This window comes from Hemitrygon akajei, chromosome 22, assembly GCF_048418815.1.
Source record: "Hemitrygon akajei chromosome 22, sHemAka1.3, whole genome shotgun sequence".
NCBI lineage: Eukaryota > Metazoa > Chordata > Chondrichthyes > Myliobatiformes > Dasyatidae > Hemitrygon > Hemitrygon akajei.
This window is the reverse complement of record NC_133145.1, coordinates 36580433-36606838: the sequence shown is the minus strand read 5'-3', so window position 1 is coordinate 36606838 and position 26406 is coordinate 36580433. Positions and strand designations below refer to the sequence as shown.

The 26406-nt window shown below is 37.9% G+C and overlaps 1 protein-coding gene across 15 annotated transcripts in view; it reads right to left on the bottom strand.

The window, feature by feature from the left end:
• tnrc6c1 (trinucleotide repeat containing adaptor 6C1) overlaps positions 1-26406 on the bottom strand; it is a 601775-nt gene that overhangs the window by 102182 nt on the left and 473187 nt on the right. The window contains exons 1-2 of one of the 15 annotated variants that reach the window (XM_073025998.1): positions 22612-22823; positions 22255-22302 (exon numbers count right to left, since the gene is read on the bottom strand). The exons of 12 other annotated variants lie outside the window; for them this stretch is intronic. In XM_073025998.1, coding sequence (XP_072882099.1) covers positions 22255-22302; positions 22612-22616 — 53 coding nt within the window. In that variant the 5' untranslated portion in view covers positions 22617-22823. Of the gene's footprint in view, positions 1-22016; positions 22123-22254; positions 22303-22394; positions 22465-22611; positions 22824-26406 lie in introns of those variants that run through there. 2 more of the 15 variants (XM_073026001.1, XM_073026005.1) reach the window with 2 other exon arrangements.

The window sequence follows — 26406 nt, the reverse complement described above, 5'->3', positions numbered from 1 at the left end:
AATTTCATTGGTTAAATGGTAGTAAAGTCTTTAGATCTCAGCATTCATCAAGATTCCCTTTGAAATTGTTAACTGATTTTCAGCAATTTATGGCACAGAATGTTAATATATTCAAAGGCATGAAAGAATTCTAATGGGAAAAAAATATAATGTAACAATACTTCATTCAATTCTGGACATTTTACACAGGAAATTTCAAAAAAAGATGCAAGTGATACATCCTATTGTTAGTGCCATTCCATTTTCTCCTTTGACTACTACTCACTCGAGACCTGTTTCTAATGTTGAGTAGGTAATCATAGTTCCTCTCCTTAAACAATAAAACTGAGTTTTCTGAATTAATTCTGTTACAACCACTTAGACCACTGCAGAACAGCAAGTGGATTTCATGCATTTGTCATCAACAAACAAAAGTCAAAAAATATTGTGAATCAAATAAATATGAGCACCTAGGGTATTGATATAAAGTGCAAAGCGAAATATACACATTAAGCACAAAAGGCTTGCTGGTTACTATCCTGAAGAAAAACACATCATACTTTGAAACAATTTTGACAGTGTGTATGTAAGGGCATATATACAGAAAGCTGCTGGAAATGGGCCAGTAACATCACAAAGGATACCACCAATCCTGCCAATGGACTGTTTGCCCCACTTTCATCAGGGCAGATGTTACGTAGCATCCACACCAAGAACAAACTCTAAAATAGTTACTTTCTCCAAGTAGCAAGACTGATCAGCACCTCCATCCACTAACCCACCCTTCCACAGCCTTCCCTCCCCTCCACTTTATCATTTCCTGTCAACCTCCTGTATAGATACTCTTGTGCAACAGCACTTTATGGACATACAATGTACAAACTATCTTCTATATTTATTATATTTTATATTGTGCTCATCATGTGTTTTTTTTGTGCTGTATAGGATCCAAAGTAACAATTATTTCATTCTCCTTTACACTTGTGTATTGGAAATGACTAACAAACAATCTTGAATTTTATGTCTCGCTATCACTCTCCCAGCAAATTATATGGTGCACTGAAGCAACTGCATGATAAAACCCAAAAATTAATATAGAACTACTTTTTAGTGCAATAATGAAATGTGGAATACATGCTCATTATGGTCTTCCTCATTTCACCATGACCAGGATGGTAGTGAGCTATAACAAAAATATCTCCAAACAGAAGCACACATAAAACAGGAATTTTAATAAATAACCGGAATTCATTAATATTAGGATACTAAAACCCTAAGTCTGTCAATGTAATTTCCATTGCTTGGAAATATGCATGCATTTTTTGAAATAATAAATCAATCAACTTGCAATCGTGTACTTTGTAAGGAAGATCATGCCTTTGGAACAAATAACAATCCAGGAAAATAAAATCGACATCCAATTCTTGCATTATTTTCTGCATTTCTGATATGCTTGATAGAATGAATATAGGTTGAAAATTATGCATATGCCAGTTATCAAACACAAACTTGGCTTTCTCAGTACTAACAAGTACATTTAGTATATTTAGGAAAGGTACAACAGTAGTATCTCAAAATTGGAATTTGACAAACCATGATTTGTAAGTATTTGTAACTTAACACAAAATTCTCTATATACTTAAAATTCCATCTTATTCTCACAGTGCTGGAATTGAATTCTGAACTCCAGAACACCCTGAGTTGTCATGGCATTGCACTAACTGCTGCATTACCATGATTATTATGCTATGAAAACAAGGCACATACAGAAATAAGCAATAATTATAAAAATAAACTGTTGCAAAAATATGCTAAAATTGCATTGTTTGTTTTTAATTTGATCCAAATAAACTTTATGAACAAGATAACTGGAGGCAATCTTCCAATGACTAGCAAGCTACTTAAGTTTGATGGTCACCTGGCCTCAGTCCAGTTTGGTTCCAAAGCCCAATCTTTTAACAGCCCTGCACAGCACAAGTTTTATCTGACCACAAGCGACCAATCTCCATCTTCTTAAATGGCCTTGATAGCTGGTGACTATCTGTGGTTTTATGGGGCAAATTTGTATATTTACAGGCCCTTAATTCCCTAGAGCAAATCAGAATGACTAGAACTCCACTTAATCTTTAAATACACGTAAAACTTTGAGATTCTATAGGTAAATAAACAAAAATATAAATCATCATCAAAATTGGTACTGAAATGTTGTAATTTTCACATTTATCAAAAACTTTACGCATAGGAAACAAAGACAAACAGCACAGAAACATGATCTTCAGTCCATAAAGTTAACACTGACCATTACCACCTACTTACCCTAATCCTTCATTAATCATTTGTACTTCCTACATTTTCAACTCACCCAGATTATACCATTTACCAATGCACCAAGGACAATTTATAGTGTTCAATTAAGGCTACGTCCACACTACACCAGATAAATCCATAACCGAAGCTTTTTCTCTTCGTCTTTACCCTTCGTCCACACTAAAACGGCGTTTTTGTCCCCTGAAACTGGAGAATTTCAGAAACGCTCCCCGGGGTGTGTAAATTTGAAAATGTCGGATTAGCCAGAGCAGTGTGGACAGGGTAACCGGAGAAATTTTAAAACACCGTCATGACATGCCGGAACAGATGGCGCCATTTCATTGTTTTCTTGAACGCAACCTAACAATTTCAGAACAGACAGCAACGAGACTGAGGCCAGAAGAGTTAGAAATGTACTAACCAAATACTTGACCCTTAACTTACTGAATAAATAAGTGTCCTCACTTTGTCCTGTTTTCTGTCCTTGCTCGTATGAAGGTGGTTTACCTATTTATGCAAGTACTTCTCAGACAATAGATGTGTAACAGCCTAATGCAACATTATATGGAAATACAAGATAATACTGATGCAGACATGTTTTATACATTTAATAAGGGACTTTATTAATGCAACAGAGATAGTCAGTATTTCAATGTTCGTTGTCAGCCGGGTCATACTGTCCGTGAACTCCCTGTTGGTTGCCTCCATACGTTATAGTATTAGTTTTTTTTTACTTTTAAGTTCTCCTGTGCGAGAGCCAACAGCTGTCCATCGTTTAAGTTTTTCTAGTCTATAACTACACAAACACACACCATCTTTCACAGCAAGATTCGACACCAAACATGGTGCTTGTTTTCAGTAGATGTGTCCTGCGCATGCACAGTAGGAGGAGATTCGCCAAAATATCTGTTTTAATGTGGATGGAGATATTTTTTTAAATGCATAGTGCGGACGCCTATCATTTTTATGCGAAACCGGCGTTTTCAAAATTATCCAGTCTAGTGTGGACGTAGCTGAACATTCATTTTGAATGTTAACAACAAACTTCACCTTTTCCATTTTGTGCACATCTACCTTCACGCTATCCTCCTGTCACCACACCAGGGATAGGGTTCCTCTTGTCCTCGCCTACTGCCCCACCAGCCGCCATTTCCAGCATATAACTCTCCGTAACTTCTGCCATCCCCCAATGGGATCCCACTACCAAACAAATTTTCCCCTCCATTTTCTGTTTTCCACAGGGATTGCTATCACCCCCTACCCAACTCCCTTGTCCATTCATTCGTCCTTCCCCACTTATCTTCCCCCGACACTTTTCCTTACAAGTGGAACACCTGCCCTACACCAACACCCTCACTGCAATTCAGGGCCCCAAACAGTCCTTCCAGGTGAGGCGACACTTCACCTCTGGGTCTATTGAGATCATCTACTGTATCCAGTGCTCCTGGTGTGGCCTCCTGTCTATCAGTGAGAACCTAATGTAGACTGGGAGACCGCTTCACCAAGCACCCATCTTCTGTCCGCCAGAAAAAGCCAGATCTCCCTGTGGCCACCCATTTTCATTCTACTTTCCATTTCGACATACCAGGCCATGGCCTCCTCCACTTGCAATGAGGCCAACTTTAGGTTGGAGCAGCAGCACCTTATACACCATCTGGATAGCTTCCAACCTGATGGCATGAACATCAACTTCTTGAACTTCTGGTAGTGGCGCCCCCCCCCCCCCTTTCATTTATCTTTCCCATTCCATGTCCCTCTCTCACCATATCTCCTTACCTGCTCGTCACCTCCCTCTGGTTCTCCTTGCCCTTCCCTTCCTTCCATGGCCCTCTGTCCTCTCCTATCAGTTTACCCCTTCTCCAACCCTTTATCTCTTTCACCAATCAGCTTTCCAGTTCTTTACTTCACCCCTCACCTCCCCCACTTTCACCCATCACCTATTACCTTTATTTCTTCCTCCCCTCTCCACACCTTCTAACTCTGACTTCTCATCTTTTTTTTTCCACCAGTCCTGATGAAGGGTCTTGCCCAGAAACGTTGACTGTTTATTCGTTTCCATAGGTGCTGCCTGGCCTGCTGAGTTCCTCCAACATATTGTGTATGTTAATTACATGGAGTGAATTCAATTGGTTGAAAGCAGGCTTCCAAAATGATGGCAACTTCAGAAAGAATGATAGTCTTCAGGAAGTGTCTACGATTGATCACATGCTTAGCATCTCTGACTGAAAATAGCTATGTATACTCCAGCTTTGCCTACTGAAATTATGTCAACATTGCATATGTTCATTGAGCATCCACTTCAAAACAGGATGGGCCAGGACTCCAGACCTTTAATCTAATTTATTTACTGTGAAATGGCATTTGTACTTGACTTTTATTGTACAGTATTCATGCATGTATACTTGAATTTTTCTCTTTGTTAGCATGTCAGTTTAGTTTCACATATTGCAACTCCTAGCATGCCTCTTAATGATGACCTATGGTCCAAAAGCAACCATAAACTTGAGCAACATGATAGGCTATAAGATTACAGATTATAATGAACGTAATTCTGCTGCCACTCCACTGAAAGCCCAGAATAGGTTGATAAAGGGCAAAAACAGTGAGTGTGGACTCACTATGAAGGCAGGACTTGCTGTCCATAAGATTGCACCACAGTGCTGTGAAGATTCCTCTGCATCAAAGAACAATGTGGATTTTTTTGTTGTTTCATGTACACTGAGTCTTTGTTAAATGCAACAGGCCAGGTATGGCAATTACTTCCTTAAAATATGAACATGAGAAATTGCCCAAGGTTTTTATTCTAGTTGCCATATAGAATTTGAATTCATACATATTGGCCATGTTGCCAGTGTAGATTAGATGGGTTAAAACAAACGTGGGAAACTAGTACTAAATACCAGTCTTTTAACATACACACAGTGCTATATAATTATTGCAAAAATGTCCAGATCCATCAGAAAAAGCAGGAAGCAATAGTTGGAAGCAAAGTTGAATGTTATTACACTAGATAAAGCTACTGCGTCCCCAAAAGCATTTAAGAAAAAGGCAAGAGAAAATATGCAAATACTGGAAATCTGAGCAACACACACAAAATGCTGGAGGAACTCAGCAAGCCAGGCAGCATCTAGGAAAAGAGTACAGTCGATGTTTCAGACTGAAACCCTTCAGCAACCTTTCGGCCTGAAAAGTCAACTGTACTCTTTTTCTAGACACTGCTTGGCCTGCTAAGTTCCTCCAGAAGTTTGTGCAAGTTACATTAAAAAAAAGGTAAAGATTTTAAGTTAAAAAGTAAAAGATACAAGTAGGCAACATCATAACATACTATGCAAAAGTCTTAGGTACATATATAGCTAGGATGTCTTAGATTTTTGCACAGAACTGTAGTAAATTTATATATTGCACTGTACATCAGCCCAAAAAAAAAACAAGTTTCATGACATCTGTGAGTAATGATAAAACTGATTCTGATACAAGACTCTACTGTGACTGAGAGTGGGAAGGGGATCAGGGAGAGGGGAGTCATGGTTGGGAAAGGGAGAAAAGGAAGCAAGAAGCACTAGAGAAACATTCTATAATGATCAGTAACCAATGGTTTGAAATCAAATGACTTTGCCTACTATGACAGGGTTGGGTGTGTCTATAATCCTGCCACCCCTACCCCTCCTCTGCCATTTGTCCCACAATCCCTCAAGGGCACACCACCCTTGCCATACCCAACATTCTTTGCTTCCGCCAGATTTACAAACTTGCTCTGTTCCGTGTTAATAAATACAGTACAACTCTAGATCTTTTGTGGTTCAATGAAACAGGGTTATTGCTGAAGAGAATCCTGGGTCTTGGCATTCATATTAGCATAATATCAATTCATATTACAGCGTGCAATAAGGATTAAATTCTATATTTAATTCTACATTAGCCAGACACAACCATGTCTATGATTAAAAGTTTTTCAAAACTGAGTACTTTGCAGTACTTTTCTGTATTTATCAGGGATGTGGAGAATAGGGAGAACAGCATTGACAGTGTTAATTTGCTAGGGCATTTCAAGAAAATGGAATAGTAGTCTCTCTAACATTAAGGTGTACAAGTCCCTAAGCCCTAAATGGGATATACCAAAGGTTATTAAGAAGAGGCAAAAGATAAGATTATTAGAGACTTTACCAATATCTTTGTGTCCTCTCTAGCCACAGGCATGATCCCAGAGGACTGGCAAGTAGCTAATGTTGTTCCATTTTCAAGAGGATAGGGATAATCCTAGAAACCACAGACCAACAAATCTCACATCAATGATAAGAAAGTTACTGGAGAGGATACTTTGGGAGAGGATTTAAGCATTTGGAAAACCATGGCCAAACTTGAGACAGCCAGTCTGGATTTGCGTGGAGCAAGTCATATCCTACTAACTTGAATAAGTTTTGAGAAGGTGAGGAAGGTGACTGATGAAAATAGATCTGAGATGTTATTTACATGAATATCAGTAAGGAAAGGGCTTGACAAGGTGTCCATGGGAAGCTCATCCAGAAGATATGATTATGGAATTCACAGAGAATTGGCCTTTTGGATTCAGAATTGGCTTGTCCATAGAACGCACAGGGTAGTGGTTAATGGTACTTAATCTGGATGAAGGTCTGTGACTGGTGGTGTTCCACAGGGATATATACAGAGACTTCTGCTATTTGTGATATATTTAAATAACCTGGATGAAAACATACAAATGTTTGTAGATGGAAACACAGATGGGTGGGTTAAAAGCTTTGTGGATGATAGAGATGTTCAGTAGGCTCCTAGATAGGAACCTTGAATATTCAAGGTTCTGGACATTATATAGCCAGGAGGGATTAGTTTAGATGGACCTTTAAATTAGTTCAGCACAACATTATGGGCTGAAAGGGCCTATTCCTTTGCTGTACTCTTCAGTGCTCTAAAACAAGCAATTGGAGAATCAACTCTCATGCTTGAGGGGATTTGTCTTGTCAAGCTTCATTCAATGTGCTCTTAGTCACGTGGTTCAAAACTTTGCTTGCTGCCGTGTGGCTGCAACAGTCTCCTGCTGGCTGGTAATGTGGCATTTCCACGATTTCATATTGCCCACATAACCCCCACCCTGACCTGCATTAATCAGGTGTTGAATCGAGCTGACCAGAACCAAAAGCACTGAGCAGTCCTAGTCACACTTTCACTGAGTCAGCAAGGCTGGCTGGTGGCCACTTTCCTCAATCTGCTCACTCTCCTGTTACATTTGTCTCTCACGTGCTGTTTTTGCTAATTTCCAACTTGTGAACCATTTGGTTTACATACAGTTCCCAGGAATGGAGCTCTAATGAAACTGTAAACCAACTGTATTGTTTTCCTTCTTCTGCAAAATCTACATTCAAGACATTGATATGGAATACAGACACATTTTTGAAGGCACACATCTTTTTAATACTTAAAAAGTAACTTTCTAAAGCCAAGTTTCAGGTAACTTGCACTAAGTTGTAGGTTACTTTGGTTTAAATAAGTTAAAACATTGCTTGGCTCACAGATTCCCCAAATAATTCACCTTTACTATCAGGAAATGTATACATCAAGTCATTTTTTTATTGTCATTTCGACCATAACTGCTGATTCAGTACACAGTAAAAATGAGACAACATTTTTCTGGACCATGGTGTTACATGAAACAGTATAAAAACTACACTGAACTACGTAAAAACACAAAAAAAACTACACTAGACTACAGACCTACCCAGGACTGCATAAAGTGCACAAAACAGTGCAGGCATTACAATAAATAATAAACAAGACAATAGGCACAGTAGAGGGCAGTAAGTTCGTGTCAGTCCAGGCTCTGGGTATTGAGGAGTCTGATAGCTTGGGGAAAGAAACTGTTACATAGTCTGGTCGTGAGAGCCCGAATGCTTTGGTGCCTTTTCCCAGATGGCAGGAGGGAGAAGAGTTTGTATGAGGGGTGCGTGGGGTCCTTCGTAATGCTGTTTGCTTTGCAGATGCAGCATGTAGTGTAAATGTTTGTAATGGCGGGAAGAGAGACCCCAATGATCTTCTCAGCTAACTCACTATCTGCTGCAAGGTCTTGTGATCCGAGATGGTGCAATTTCCCAGCCAAGCAGTGATGCAGCTGCTCAGGATGCTCTCAATACGACCACTGTAGAATGTGATGAGGATGTGGGGTGGGAGATGGACTTTCCTCAGCCTTCACAGAAAGTAGAGATGCTGCTGGGCTTTCTTTGCTATGGAGCTGGTGTTGAGGGACCAGGTGATATTCTCCACCCCAAGAAACTTGGTGCTCTTCACGATCTCTACAGAGGAGCCATCGATGTTCAGCTGAGAATGGTCGCTCTGTGCCCTCCTAAAGTCAACAACCATCTCTTTTGTTTTGTTCACATTCAGAGACAGGTTGTTGGCTCTACACCAGTCCGTTAGCCACTGCACCTCCTCTCTGTATGCTGACTCGTCATTCTTGCTGATGAGCCCCACCACGGTCATGTCATCAGTGAACATGATGTGGTTCGAGTTGTGTGTTGCAGCACAATCATGGGTCAGCACAGTGAACAACAGTGGACTGAGCACACAGCCCTGGGGGGCCCCCGTGCTCAGTGTGATGGTGTTGGAGATGCTGTTCCCGATCCAGACTGACTGAGGTCTCCCAGTCAGGAAGTCTAGAATCTAGTTGCAGAGGGAGGTGTTCAGGCCCAGTAGGCTCAGCATTCCAATCAGTTTCTGAGAAATGATTGTGTTAAATGCAGAACTGAAGCTTATGAACAGCATTCGAACGTATGTGTCTTTTTTGTCCATGTGGGTTAGGGCCAGGTGCAGAGTGATGGCAATGGTGTTGTCTGTTGAATGGTTGGGACGGTACACAAACTGCAGGGGGTCCAGTGAGAGGGGCAGCATGATCTTGATGTGCCTCATGACAAGCCTCTTGAAACACTTCATGATGATGGATGCGAGTGCAACTGGACGGTAGTCATTGAGGCAGGACACTGAAGACTTCTTTGGCACGGGAACAATGGTGGCGGCCTTGAAGCACGTTGGAACGATGGCGCTGCTCAGGGAGACGTTGAAGATGTCAGTGAGAATATCTGCTAACTGGTCTGCACATCCTCTAAGCACTCTACCAGGAATATTTTCTAGTCCAGCAGCCTTCCGTGGGTTGACCCTGCACAGGGTTCTTCTCACATCAGCCACGGTGAGACACAGCACCTGGTCATTTGGACGAGGGGTGGACTTCCTAGCTGCCACGTCATTTTCCGCCTCAAAACGAGCATAGAAGTTGTTCAGCACATCTGGGAGGGAGGCATCACCCGTAGAGTCAGGTGATGTTGTCCTGTAGTTGACGTCCTGAATGCCCTTCCACATGCACCGCGTGTCGCCACTATCCTGGAAGTGGCTGTGGATTTGCTGGTCGTGTGCACGCTTTACCTCTCTGATGGCCCCGGACAATTTGGCCCTTGCTGTTGTTAGGACTGCCTTATCACCTGCTCTGAAGGCGGAGTCACGGGTCCTCAGCAGCACACATACCTCTGCGGTCATCCATGGCTTCTGGTTAGCGCGTGTAGTGATGGTCTTGGACACAGTGACATCATCAATGCACTTGATGATGTGGCTGGTCATTGATGCTGTGTACTCCTCTAAGTTGGTGGAGTTGCCATCGGTTGCAGCTTCCCTGAACATGTGCCAGTCAGTGTGCTCAAAGCAGTCTTGAAGAGCAGAGTCTTTATATTTATCAGGATTGTAGCAATTAAAGGCTTTTGCTAATCTTGTTTTAAGATTTTAAGGTGCTTGAAAATAGGTACAAGGGGGATGTCAGAATTAAGTTGCTGTGAACAGAGTGGTGGGTGTGTGGAATGCACTGCCAGTGACAGTGGTAGAGCAGTCTTTTAAGAATCTCTTAGATAGCTACATGGAGCATAGCAAGATAGAGGGCTATGTAGTAGGGTAATTCTAGACAGTTTCTAGAGTAGATTACATGGTCGGCACAACATTGTGGGCCAAAGGGCCTGTAATGTGCTGTAGATTTCTATGATTCTATGCCTAAACGGTTAATTGAACTGTGGATTAAGATTCACCCGAAGTTGATTAAAAGTTTTACCCCAACATTGCTAGTTGCAGCTCAAAGAAAAAGAGCTGAACCAAGTACATCTTACAGATTTTGTACATACCTGTTACAACCCTGTAGCATACATGTGGCATTATTTTTCCTTCCGAAAAACTGAAGAATTTCCCAATATTTTAGGAACACTTTCAACATCAGGTCAGTAAGCCTAAAAAAATTCTACAAAATGCAGTACCCTCATGAATATCTAATCAGCACAAAGTAACATATTGACCCTCTAGATAGATTAATTAGTAACTCAAGGCACTATACTTTAATTCAAACTATACTTCGGAACAAGTATTTCTATTTAGCATACAAGGAAACCAGGTGGTACAGCAAATAAGACATTTACCTTTCACAAATGTCATTGGATTCAATTCCAGCCATTACTGAATGAAAAGTCTCCACTGCTAGTTACAGGTGGTGTTCCATAAGTATCATAAAACCCATCGTATCCAGCACACAATGGCAATGTCACATATATGGTCATTTATGGAATGGAAAATATACAATAAACCTGCTTCTGAGGTTTAATTGATGCATATTGCTAAGGAAGTGTAGCCAAGACTACCAGCTTGGAAATGCTTAATAATAATAATGAATCTTTCAGGATACAAATTATGACACGTATAGGACAAATAAGCAGATTAAATGTTAGTCTGCTGCTCTAACTCACAACTCAGTCAAGCAGGAGCTTCACTGAATAAAATATATTTCGCAAGTGTGGAGCAATATACATGTATATGTTGTCCATGTTACAAAATTGCAGATTTAGCATTTTTTTTAAAATAGCATTTGAGAATTTTATATAGTACTTTCCTAGCAATTTTCTTAAAGCAAATCAGAAAGACTTGTGATTTTGCTAAAATTGTAAATCCAGCAAATTTGCAATGTGTCTAGGAGTATACAAATAAAATGCATTGTCACTAGGTAAAATTTTCAAAGAAGTTCATTATATATAGTTTGTTAGTCAAGAGCTATAATGAACATAATCCATGACAAAGATCAATCAAGTGGAACAATTTTCATGTTTAATTGCAGATATATCTTTGATCAATAGTTCTATATTAAATATGAGGTACGTTGGGAACTTGTGAAATTAAGGTCATCACCTCACTTCAACCAACCATATGGACATGCTGTACCACCTTCTAAGAGATTCGAGCTTAAAGAATAAAATGCAGATCTTCCTTGTTACCTGAATGATGTTTAACCTTCACATTCATTCAAAAAAGACAAAGATATGTCCAATAAGCTTGGAGAGAAACATAATGTTAGTGGTTGAGTGCAAGAACAATAAAAAGTGATTCAGAAGACTCAGGTTTGTAATGTGCATGAAGGTTGTGTGAGTTTCAAGGGCTCCTCCGGAAATCCACATAAAGTTACTCACCTGAACTATTCTGACACCTTGCAAACTAAATAAGTGCTATGAAAAACACAAGATGAAAGCAAATAGAAATACTGATCTCCAGCACCAATGAAGTCAGAAGCTACCCCAGTTTAGAAATCTATAACATTCCTATATTGTCTCCATTGTCACAATGTGCACATTATGGAAACACCATCCCAACAATATCATAAGAATACATTCACAAGATGGAGTGCAGCAGCTCACAGGAGTGATTCACCAGCACTTTCTAAAGATGTAAGGAATCAAGAATACATGTCAGTTTTGACTCTTGGAAAAAAAATCATTTTGAAAAAATTGTATGCATTTCTATGAGTCCACATGACATCGCTATTTTCCCATGACTACACCACCTAACTAGTGATGACAGGCTTCAATCATGATGACAGGCTTCAATAATTGCAAATAACAGCATCAGTTGGCATATCAGACAATTAATGCATTACTTGTCTTAAGACTGAAAGTGTCACTTTGCTTTTTGTAGTTATTACATATATAATGTCAAAGGAAATTATTGGAAACATCCAAACTATGCTATCCACGATCTTCCAATTGTCCAAAAGATCAAGAAAAAAAAATGTTGAGCATATAATAAAATTCTTTAATTTGTAGCTCCATAAAGCATGGTTCTTGTTTGTGTGAGCTTGCAAAATCATCCATTCTTTAAAGAAAAACTCACTCGAAAACAACTTGCATTTCATGGCACATTCAACATAGGCCGATTTCCCTAAAGTCTCCTTGAAGGGAACGTTAACAAATTGTAGAAGCCAAGAAATGGTAAGAGACAACAACCAAAAAGAAACCTGTTTAAAAGGAACAGCATAAAATGGACTTCAGAAGAGGATGGGAAAGGTGCAGAGTTGAAGACAGCAATTATGCTGGCACAAAGAATTGTATTATGCACTGTCTACTGAGGTGAACAAATCCAAAATTCCAGCAGGGTTGCCTACATGTAACAGCAGAGACATTAAATAAATTTGAATTTAAGGATGAGCACTTTAAAAAGTAACTGTCTATAAACAGAGTCAAAGTATGGCAACTGTATGTGTAGGACTCAGACCTGGATCATAATTTTCCTCTGGACCAAAACTGTATATTTTTGACTATCAGGAGGAATAACACTGTCATTGTGCATCAGGTTTGATTTAGAATTTGATCAATACATCGAAAACACTTAGAAGCTTTCTGTGGCAGCAGAGCATCCGAAAGAGTCTCAAATCTAATTAAGAATTTTTCCTTTAGGCATAGTTACTAAGCAAGGAAACAGAGCAGCCAATAAGCAACTATTATAAACAAGAGATTCTGTACATGCTGGAAATATGAAACAACACACACAAAATGCTGGAGGAACTCAGCAGGCAGGCAACATCTATAGAAATGAATAAACAGTTGACGTTTCGGCTCGAGACCCTTCTTCAGTACAGTTAATTACGTAGTTGATATAAGCAATAAAGTAATATGTCCTTACATTGACTAGACAATTTGTTTTTTGCTGAGATCAACTCCCAGGTTTTGACCCAAACAGTTCACTTAAAACAGTTGACCAAAGTTGCTCAGTAAATTAATTCATATTTACTAAATCTTCAAGAAAATTAACACTAACAGTGGTTAAGACTATCAGACATTAGAGCAGACCTACCAAGTCTGCTCCACCAATTGATCATTTTCACTCTCAACCCCAGTCTCTTGCCATGTTGCTAAAAAGCATGACCTCCAGTTAAAGTTGGGCATAAACACTTTTGAATTAACCTTGATTACCAGTTAATGACATAAATATATAATCAGTGACGTTATGAAATGAACTGAGTTACAAGCGGTTCCTTATACTGGAAGGCAAATAAGCTTGGGTAAGATACGAGGACATATTCCAATAAGTTGCTAACCTTCAGTAGCAGCAAGTTTTTCCTCAGTATATCCCACTAAGAACAGATCACATTTTGCAGTACAATGTTTGACAGTACTGTTCAAAATGAACCACAGTAAAAGAACATTGCCCCTTTCCAAGTCCTTTGGTCTCATTCTCACCTAGCTTTAGTATGTGACATGTGGGCTACCAACACTACAACTGAACAAAAAGAATCTAATGGGGGAGGGGAGGAGGAGAGTGGTATGAAGGTACCTCCTGAGCACCAATAAACTCCTGTATTAGCTATAGTGCCAAGTCATCAATACTAACACTTGAGGAACCATCCTAAAGATGCTCTTTAGAGAAAGGAGCCAGAGGCCATTCAACGTAAACCACAACTTCATTAATTTTACTTAGAAAATTTGAAAACACAAGCATCCTTCTATATAAACATTCAAACATTTCTACAAGGGGCAAATGACATCACAGAACATAGCTGGATGGAATATTCCACAGCAACACTGCCAGACCCATAGTTTTTAGTAGCAGGTAAAACATCTCATTACCATTGCGTTGAGAGACTCTAGTACTTGGCATTCAAGGTATTTGCAGGCACAAATTTTATTCTTTAATTTCGAACAAAGCAACAAAAATAGGGATGGAATGACTCAAGACTATGTCCCAGTATGATTTTATCCTGATTTATAAACCGATACCTCCCTATTATATATTCAGCAATTATTTGAATCCAAGCAAGAAAATTCCTGATTGAACATTTTATACTGTACACAAAACAATTTATGGAGTTTAAATAAGCATAACTGATCATAAGCGCTGCTCCATGCATAGACAATGTACCTAGCAAATTTTACCAAGTACTCTCATGGCTCATTTTCAAAAATATATGATGCACACTCATTAGCACCTATGAAAGCACTAATATGACAGATCTCAATGGTATATTTCATGATTGTGAGAAACTAGTTACATATTGGACACTCAATAGCAATATCATATACAGCTTACAAAATAGAGTGTCATTGCCATACTCAAAGAACAAAGCCACAACACCTTGGATCTGTATGTAGAGTAACAGTTAAATTTCAGCTAGTAACCCTGAAGCATGAATCAACACATCAGATACTATGGCAGCTGCAGAAATTAAATTGAAGAATAAAGACTTTAAAAACTATTATTTATAATAACAACACAACCAATTCACCAATATCATTCAGCACAGAAAAATCTGTCTTTCCAACCTTAACTGGTCCATAAGAAATGTCAAACTTTCTAAAATGACTATATATCAAACAACATTCAAAGTGGATTAGGAAAATAGTCAGCTAAGGACTATTATTGTTGTTCTTGCCAGCAACACTAGCAAGAAAAATGAATAAACGAACTGATTTGAAATTTTAGGATGGCATAGACAAGTTGAGCCAAATTGTATTTTTGTATATCTCACTTAATTTCATGCAGGGAAAAAAAGTGCAATAGCTCTCTATATTCAATTATAGACAAAGTATTGGAACATTCAAAAGGATAAAGAGTACACTCTCTATAAAAGTTTTAGGGAGAGCAAGGTTGCTGGGGAATGGTATTAACTACTACAAAGTTTCATTACTGTATGTAGCTATATCAAAAGGCTTGCTAAATGTGAATTTTCAAAATAGGTTTAAGGGGATAAATAGTAAACTGTATACTTTTTTGAGAATGGAAAATAAAATCCAGAACCAGGAAAATGAAAACAAAAAGTGACAGATGAGAAGATTTTTGAGAGCACAGAATGCTTTATCACAACTAACTGCCATCAATCAACTGACTTGGATGAGCATTTAAGAAAAAGAAAGTTAGATGAGACAAGAGCAAATAGACACAAATGAATATCCAGGTAAAAGTTGACTTAATAGTCATCTCTTATGTTGATACTTTTGAATTTGCAAGAATCACCATTTTCTTCTTCATCAAAATCTATAAAGCTAGTCTACTTTGGGGATAAAAAAGTGAAGGAACTCCTTGCAAGTAAAGAGTTACACAGGCATATGTGTTTTTGTTATCCACTAAAAAATATTTGCTTATGTAGAAATTACCCACAGAAAGTCCCACTTAAATACTTAACCATTATATGCTTATGTCTGGAGTCCACCAATTCAAGGATGATGGTTTGTAGTATAACTGATGTAATCAAATACACTATATTTGCCATTCCATTTTGGCAAGAATTCATTCTACTCTTGAATGTTGCCATAATCACAATTCTGTTGTCAAATCAGACACAATATAGATTTAAGGAATGTAAAGCCCAGAGAGTAACATTTCCTATAAAACACAGTTGAGGGAACATCAAAAGGACAACTGCAATTGAAGGCAGCAGTCCAATGTAATTTTCTCTCAAGAGCCGTTAGAAATGGGTAGTAACACTGCCTTACCAGCCCATCTGCTAAACAAAAATAGCTTTAAGCTAAAAAGCATTTAGCCAGCTTCTACTTTAGTTTATAAATGATTAAAACTAACATAACTCTTGATACTTAATTCAAGTTTTCCTTCTCAAAATCAGCTCAAATTGCTCCAATACACCCACTCCTAGAGTATTTAGAATTCATTCAATCCTAATATTTGGGTTATTTTCAATTATTTTGTTCCTCTCCCAAAATTCTTTTCAACTGTACTTTGATATTCCCCTCTGACTGGGCTCTAGTTTAATGCCCACCTATCAATCCCTTTACTATATTTTGCTATAAAGCTAGGAGATCACAGAAACGTCAAAGGACTCAAAGGTCAATATGACAAAGAAAGTGAAAATACACACTCTACATGAATATTAGAAATTCCACTAAGTAACCTTCAAACTAATATATGTTATTATGTTTGGTATAGCTTATGGTGGTATGCTACTGCCACATGCAATAATGACTGACTTACTTAACTTTTATTGTCACCAAACAATTGATACTAGAGCGTACAATCATCACAGGGATATTTGATTATGCGCTTTGTGCTCCCTGAAATACAAATCGAAGTAAGTATTATGAAAATTTAAATTATAAATCATAATTAGGAAATAGAAAAGGGAAAGTAAGGTAGTGCAAGTCAGGTCCGGATACTTGGAAGGTAGGGCCCAGATCCGGGTCAGGATCTGTTCAGCAGTCTTATCACAGTTGGAAAGAAGCTGTTCCCAAATCTGGCCGTACGAATCTTGAAGCTCCTGAACCTTCTCCCGGAGGAAAGAGGGACAAAAAGTGTGTTGGCTGGGTGGGGTCGTGTCCTTGATTATCCTGGCAGCACTGCTCCGACAGTGACTTGCACATTATTCTCATACTTTTACTTAATAGTTAAGCTCAACTAACATGCAGAAGTTTGCTGGCTCGAGTCAAATTCCCAAAACTTCAACACAATACAGTTCAGAGTAAAAGCTGACTACTCAGATGCTATTTTCAATATCTTATCTGAAAAGTTAGTTATTTAAGCATCACAGAATTCACATCATTAGGGTGGAAAATGAGAGATGCTAAAGCAATTATTGTAATATTTTATGGACAGATAAATTCCAAAAAGCAGCAGTAAAACAAGCTGTGCAAGGGTACATCTCATGCACTACACAAGTGCGGAACATCACTCAATTCTGAATTTTAAAAGAATGGAAAGTACTTGTTTAGAATTAAATATGGACATGAAACATAACCCACCTACAACTTGTAGTTTTAAAATACCATTCAAAATAAACATTTTTCTCAGAAGTACAAATACTTCTGGAGGTACTATAACAATTTAAGGAGTCCCAATGCATCAAGGGGAATTTTTTTTAAAAAGACAAAAACAATGCTTTAAAAATAAGAAAATAATGGACCCTGAAATTGCAGTGTAATTCTGTATATCTATGACAAACAAAACTTCCTTGCAACCCAATAGAGAAGTCTTAAAATTAATATAAAAATAATGCAATTAGATCTCTTATTTTTTCTTAAATATCATAGTTTAAGTACTTGCCCTCAACCTCCTGCTGTCTTAAAATACACCAAATACACCAGAAAACTTTTACAAATAATAATTTCATAATGGCTCATTTATCTTATGTCTTTTTGTGCTGTTGGCTACATCATCCAGAGAATGTTTTGCTCATCATCCACACAAAAAAACAGGTGGCCATGATAATTTTTACATCTTCTTAAATTAGATCTACAAATTGAGACTCAGTGCTCATAACAAGGCAGTATATTAACTACAATTTTCACAATCATTTTTCATTTGGATCTCTTTATTTTGTTACTTCGTATACAGGTGTAGGTAGATACGCCCATGTGCTGGTAAACAGCCAAGATCAATATTCAAAGTAACAAATTTGAAATATTATTAAGTGTGCAAGGTTAAAATACTGCTTTAAGCAATAGGAAAACACTGAAGGACCCAATTTTGACAGGTCAAGTAGAACTTTGCTATTTCAATGACTATCTATAGCTGAAAAATAATTACATCTGTAAGCACTCCAATGTATGGATTTAGCACCAATAATGATTAAATACTGAGAAAATGGAAAAGTAAAACATCAAGTTAATTACATGTGTGACAAACTTGTTAACCTACAGGTTACTGCACATAGGGCTTCCAGAGAATAATAAAGTTGGCATCCCACTGTGTATTCAGTATAAATAAAAGATATTTAAAAGACCTAGAGGGTAAATAAACAATCTTGCAATGATGCTATGCCATGCCTGCAATAAAGATTTCATCACAATAGAATTGCTTGCTACAGTTTTAAAAGCACGCAGAAAAATTGAATACAATAGATTAGAATTCAGCAACAGAATTCAAATTCTCTAATTTTTGAAAGATTTAAATTTTTGGGTAACAACTCTCATACTTATCAAGGTACTTAAAAATAATTGGCAATAATCTTGGTGTGCTATAACAGCTTGATTCTGGCTGATCTTGAATCTAGGCCTATGTCAAAACAAAGTTAATGGTCTTAAACTATTTCCCAAGTGCGAGATACAATGGTACTAACAGGCACACATTTTGAGCAGCTATGGCATCTTAAGTAGCACACAAAATGCTGGTAGAACTCAGTAGGTCAGGCAACATCCATGGAAGTGAATAAATAGTCAACATTTTGGGCCAAGTCCCTTCTCCAAGTCCTGAGGAAGGGCCTTGACCCAAATCATCAAATGTTTATTTATTTCCACTGATGCTGCCTGACCTGCTGAGTTACTCATTTTGTGTGTTGCTCTGGAATTCCAGTGTCTGCAGGACCTCATGTTTATGGCATATTAAAGCAAATTTTGCACCTACAGAATTGTCTCCCAAACACAGAGCACCTCAAAGCCTTTTACAGCTAAGTACCTTTGAAGTGCAGTAACTGTGGAATTATGGGAAGCACAATGGCCAATTTACACACAGCAAGTTCTCAAATAGAATATTGCTGTTCTTCAAAATACTACAACTTTCAGATCTGTCCAAGGTATCTCAAGTTCTTCTCTAACGCATCACCACTTAGTGATAATACTACATACTGGCAGTATTACATCAAAGATTCAGGGCTCAAACTCCGCAGCAGTTCTGTACAAGAGGTGATTGGAAAGTGCAAGACTGAACATGGCTCGGTCAATTTTCCATTGAAGAATTTTTATTCTTAATCCTATGCAAGTATATTCAAATTTATGGAGCAAATGACCAGCACAATTTCTAAAGAATCCTGTATTGTATGCTTCTAGCTATTGGGTTACTGATTGTATATGGCAACAGATTATGACTACTTTCATTTCCTTTGAATGAAAATGATAATTTTAAGAAAATATAAAGATTACAATTTGCAGGGTATCCTTGTTTAAAAGTCTGAAAATAATTGATATCAAATTGATAATTTTGTTCTAAAGTCTTTACTACAATCTAAGAACCACCACACAATTTCTTTAATTATGTATCACCTCCCTAGTACCCCACCTTTCCAACACATCTCCATACCATGCACCAAAAATGTAAATGTAAGGATAGTGAAATATCCTTGAAGCTAAAGCTCATACCTTCAAAATGTTAGCACCAAACTCCACCACAACCCACTTCTCTGCATTTGGTTCTCCTCCCTACCCAGTATCCAATTAATTTACCATTCAGGGTTCAGACCAATGAAAATTCCAATTCATGGCTATTATTTTTATTAAATACTTGACCAAATTACCTGTTTATGTTGTTTCTCCCACTGTCCTCAAAAGGTACAATGACATTTTATACATTTTCAATTTGATGCAATTAACATCTGTTATTAGAGAGCAAGCATTAGAACATTAATTTCAAAACTTTGATAATAACTTCATTGACCTTTCATAACTCATTAACAATAAGTTTGGATAAATTTTGATAAAAACTCAAGTCTCAGTTATTTAATGACCTTCCAACAGTTTTTTTTCTCTGAACCAATTGCTATTGCAGCACAATCAACTTATTGTTGCTTAATTAATACAAACAATTCCAATAACTGACATCTGTAAATACACTTAAAATACTACCAGGCATTTTAGAGTTAATGTCCTCATTTGGTTCTAAGACATTACCTTAGGTGAGGCAACAACAGGCTACCAGGAATTTTAGAGTTACTATCTTAATTTGGTTCAAATCGCATTATGCTAGGTGAGGTATCAACAGACATTTATATTTTCAATAGTATACCAAGTTCCAAACAATAAATGTGCGTTTATAAAGCATGTCATACAAAACCAAGCATAATATACATAATTTAAATCCAACTAATAGCATCAGCAAAAATTAAAGAAAAACTGACCATCAAGACCCTACTTGGCAAAATACCTCTATCCAAAAGGAGGATTTTAAAAAACTCTAAGAACATATTAACAGCTGATGAGTTACATTTAATAAACTCAAATATGTTAATAACAGAAAGGCATATTTTTGGAACATTTTCCAGCACAAAGATTGATTTTTAATATGATGTTAGCAAGTATGGCCCAAGTCAGACTAATGTTATATTCCTCCTTTCATCATCCTTGATGTTGACTCCTTATTGGATTGCTGTTCCATGGCCATCAGGCACTCTCTTGCATTGCACCCAATTAGATGGTCATTATTTCAATGCAAGCCTTGATCTTGAGAGTGACTCAGGTCATGCAACTCAGACTAATAGCTGAATCTGCACCAAGGAATAGTGATCAGAATTGGGAACTTGGCCAAATTTTCTTTCTGGAATTCAAGGGCTCAATGAGGCATACTAAAGCAAATCAATCCATAAGAATCAGTCAAAAGCAGAGTAGATACCCAGCTTGGAGCATTCCTAGGCTATATAATTCAACTGCATACTGAACCACCAGGGAAATGTCTCTCGTATCAATGGGTAGCATTTTACACAACTTCCAGCCCAAAATTTCAAATTGTGGGAACAACTTTAGATTTGAAAAACCACGGCGATTTTTTTTTCCCACTTTCTGTTTGCTGAATTTGTGTTTTTTAATCAAGGGGTAATGAAATGTCTTATGGGAAATAACCAACTTTCTTTAATATCTTATTTACAAAAAACTGCAGGAAAGAGTATCTATTCATTCGGATGTTTTGCCAGATTTCACACACATTACACCTCCCACAATACTTGACATAGAATTCAAACTACAAAAAATTGAAAGCTACTCAATAAAAAAAATGCAAAATTTGGAGCCTGAATTGCATTTATTTTCTGAACATTCCCTACATGTTAGAGATCTAATGACATTTCTAAAAATGGTTGACGCCACATTCACTTTAACAAATAAATTGTCGTACAGAATCGCATTAAAATGTTCACAAAAATTGCGAGATGCAAAGCATTCTGATACAGAACGAATACCCACACACTGATCTGCGTGTTTTGCATGAACGATTTAAATAATACAGTAAACCGTTTAATTATAATCGGAGAAAGATTCAAAACTGAAACAAGCAAGACACTGCAGCTAATCTCAAAAGGCACATTCCACCTCAGAAGCCATCAAAAATGACAAAGTACAGTACGAAGAGAGAACGAGACAACGTGGGCAGCGATCCAAAAATGCCAGTGCTTTGGCGCAACAACAGAATCTAGACAACACTTGAGCTCAGCACCAGGCAAAAGAACAGACATGTAGTTACTCCCGAATCACCGCATAGCCATGGACACTTAAGGAAATGTCATTTTCCCGGAAAAAAAAGATAACGTTTATCTAATCTGAAATCACTTATTGAAACCAAGCATCGCAAAAAGATCCTGCGGTTTAATTTCACATTGTTGCAGCTCGTAAGCCTGCAAACAAACCGCGGTATCTCATTAAGGTGTTCCTGTCATTTCACGGTTTGACCCTGGGTCGAAAACCGAATTTTATCATTCCATTTTTAGCGCTAACGCCACAGAGTAAACGCACCCAAAAATCAACCGATATGAAGGAAGCGGTATCCCCGGTATTAACAGCTCTCTAATCTGCAAACCAGCTGAAATTGTCCCTGGTAGCTTCACACCGATTTACTTGCGACGGCGCAGACAATTCTTAAAATCCTTCAAGTGAAGCCGTCTCTGACATTTAAATCCGTTCTGCAAGAAATAACGTACGCCACTCTCGGCGTTTTAAAAAAAATGAGACAAGCTGCGATCACCCAGCTTACCTTTGAATTTCTTCCTGAGGCTCTTTGGCAGCTTTAAACTCGGGTTCTCTAAAAGGAACGGGAGGATGAAGAGAAGAGAAGCGGGATAAGAAAAGGTGACAAAAAAAAATCCTTTTCACAGAGCCATAAATCTGACAAACCGTTAAATGGCAAAACTGTGAGAATGCGGCCACCGGCTGACAGCCGGGATCGCTCAACGAGGAGGGGGAGAGACGAATTGGACACAAACACACGGGGGGGTGGGGGTGAGGCGGCGGCAGCAGCAGCGCCACCCGCCTGCTCGACAGCCACCAGCAGCCCCTGCCTCGGCAGCACAACACCGCACAAACAGCCCTAGCAACGAGCGCAACTACAAACCTCATCAATTTAAAGTGCAAATTAGAAGGGAGAAAATATCCAACTGCGGAGATAAAACAACGCCGGAGGTTGCGCAGAGGAGGAGGGAGGGGGGTGGGAAAAGTTGAGCCACTTTCTCTCTCCCCCCCTCCGGTCAGTAAATTGTTGATAACGGTGCTCCAGCAGCCATTTTGTTGTAACTGACAAGAACCGGCTAATCTGGCTGAGGAAACGACCCCTGACCTTGTCTGGCTGACATGTGATCACAACCAAACATCACCCCTCCCTCTCGCGCCCAACCGTCCCGCCTCCCGCTGTTGCCACGGCGACGGTTCCGACCTATCGCCACGGCGCCGTCGCGTCACGTGAGAGCAACGCGAGCCAAACTTTTTTGAAAATTAGGTTGTGCTTGGATGTCTTCGAGTGGGTTGGATTCTCGGACTGGTTCACTGGCTTAACACACGCAGATAGAGGAGGGGAGGGGAAAGGATCCATAATGTCACAGGTAAACAGCCAAGGAAGGGAGCATAAAGCGAAAATAACACAATGAAACTTTCAGAAACATATTTCTTTCGAGAGCAGCGTGAAATGTCATTCAGGGTGCCACATCCAACCAATCACAGGAACGACTGAGGGTCACATGGCCACTTTGCTGCCATGGCTTGTTGCTGCGGCAACCGGACTGCCCAATCACCTATAAAAGCCAACCACAAACAAGCCTGTCCTTAACATATACAAATGACCTAGTAATTGTCAATTGTACATGATCTGATACAGCTCGACTTCATCTGCTTAATAGATACAAAGCTTATCTAATTTGACCTAGTGAAATAACCCAATCAAAATCAAATATATTATAGCTGAATAGGCACTCTGCTGTGCTGCAGTAGAGGAAATACGGTTGCCATTTCATTCTCTGATCATATCTGATAAACCAAACATGTATGTGAAAAATACATTGTATTCTTTATTATCGGATTAAATAACAATGATTGGGCTGTCTTTGTTTCATTCAAAACACCTACTGTAACATTCACAGTAAAACATCTGTAACTACTTGTCAGTAATCAGATAATCCAGCAGCCTTAGTAGTAATAATGGTTTTTTGAATTTTAAGAGAATTAAATGATTTCATTGACTTTTTAAAATATAACTTTTTTTAGTGATTTCCTGCTTTTACTTCATCTCTACCCTGCAAGGCGCGGAATGGTTGTCATAGTATAGTTCTAACAGTCCTTATGATCACTCTTCATGTGAACCTTGGCAGTCACCCTTAACAGTCTATTTAATTGTAAAAGCACTGTGGTGAAACCAAACAAAGATTCCAGGTGAAGATTGGAACGCAAACCCTTCTCTAATCCATGTGAGCAAGTTGTTAAAACCTGATTGCTCTACACCGGCTGAGATCAAAAAATTAGCCATATGAAAAGGATTTGGAATCTTACAATTTTGTATTTCTTAATAATAAATTAATTGCACTGTCTATCCTTTTTTTAATATTTTAGCTCTGTCCATCTCATGAATGGTTCCCAAACAGGTGATCACACGACCTTCTAAAAGACTCTAATTGGCTGCTAAAATATTTACGCAGACAGTCCAGGATTAATTTCTTTACGATCTTTTTTTCTCTTTTGTGCTGTGCCCATCCATCAATCCAGACTTCGATTGTACTTTTTGAGCATTACATGTATGAGTAAAAATGGTAATAGGCTTCCAGCCTAGCAATCTTTTCTTTGATTTGGAATAAAGTTATCTATGCCATCTATACTATGCAGCATACTATCACAGAATATATCTAGTAGCCGCCATTGATTTTCACAAGAGTTTAGTTTTAAAGTGCTTGAAAGATACTATTTCTAAAAGAATTTCCCTGCTGAGAATTATTGTATTCATTGTAAAATCTCAATGGGGAACTTTTTTCTTTAAGTCTTTCAAGCAGTTTGTAACTGGTAAGGTACTGTTAAATCAATGCCAAATAGTGGATATTCTAAAAGTTCTTTTGAACTAACATAATTAGATCTGCTTCATTTTTTGATTGAAATATGATTGTTGACTGTACAGTGGTGACAATTTACTAAGGATTTATTTTAAAAGGATGTAGCCAATGTAAATGGAAATATTTCATTTAATTGTAGATGTAAGTGTTTATATTATTTTTACATATAAAATATTTTCTCAAGTAATTGGAGGAGGATAAGGAGGATCGTTTATTTATTTCCGTAGATGCTGCCTGGCCTGCTGAGATCCTCCCTCATATTGTGTATGTTGCTTTGGTTCCTCTTGTTTATGAATTGTATATGTGTATATTTTAGAAGTTAAAAACACTTGATTGCTTTATGTTATGTGAAACAGAATTGTCTAACTTTTTCCAACTCTGTAAAAAACAAATTACTGTTTAATAATAACCCCCTCCCCCATTTTTAGCTCTACCAACACTATTAAGATTAAAGTACATTTCTACAAAAGTATTCAGCAACAGTAATTGTTTTATGAACAGGAACCATTTCATTTGCATTGAAAATCACTTAAGATATTAGTATGAAGACATTTAATTACAAATACAATTAGATGCCTATTGAACCACTGTGGATGGCTATGATAACATGCTGCAACTCATACAGAGTATGAAAATATGAAATTTAGCATCAGGATAATATTCCCTATGAACTTGTGTAGATTTCCTACAGTCATTTAACTATTTCTCAGACTAACAGTTCAAGTTGCCAGTTTATATTAAACAGGATTTTGGATAAAATTGGTGGAGAAAAGTATGGAAAACTAACTTCACAATGATATAATAAGCATTGGAATATGATTGCTTGTCAGAGAGTGGTACTGGGAGACAGTTCGTTTTATGCTGTTTAATGTCTTCATCATAGTATTGGCAACTATACCAAGAACTCATTAATAATGACAAAGTTAATAAATATAATTTACATTACTTAACTATTTAGTATAGCTTCTGCTTTGTATTATTGGCAGAACATAAGCAATGCTTAAAAGCCATCTAGTTAAGTACATGTGTAGGAGAGGTTTAAAGGGTTGTGGTTTAAACTTAGGTAGACGGGACTAGCTCCCCAGGCAACACAGTTGGCATGGACAAATTGGGCCGAAGAGCCTGTCTGCATACTGTAATACTCTACGGTTCAATTAAACTCAGTCTATGAGTGGAAGAGCTAAACTCAATTTATATGGTGCAGCAGATATCAAAAAATTATAAATTATTTAAGGATACAATTGAAAGATGGAAACTCAATGAAACTTTACATTTAATATAAATGATGTACCTTAATAGCAGATTTTTATTGATTTGTAAGGAGCTATGTCTCATATCAAGAATCTACATAACACTACCCTCTCAGCTGAAAATATAAAACTGGAGAAAAATATTTTGATTTATAATTAATTTATCATTTTTACTCTGACATGTTGGCAATTGACACAAATAAGTACACTGTTACCATTCAATTTCAAGAAAGTAAAGCAGAACAACCTTGAGTTTTCCACCAGATCTGAGGAAAAATTTTAAATTAGACAAGTATGTATTTTGCAGGAGCTAAGTTTTTGTTCTGTTCAATTGTGCTGGCTAGATGCATTAACTGAACTGATTTCTAAATTCTTGTAAGGGCACTGCAAGGATTCCACTGAGACTGTCAGAGTCATAAATAGAAAACAACTGTCGAGCAGAAATAAGAGATGGCACACAGCAATGCCAATGCAATGTAGACAAGCCTATTTACTGTCTATTTGATAAGCTAAAGCCCTCTAATGTTCGAACGATAGCCAGAACCTCTCACATGGCTATCCCTTTCTATT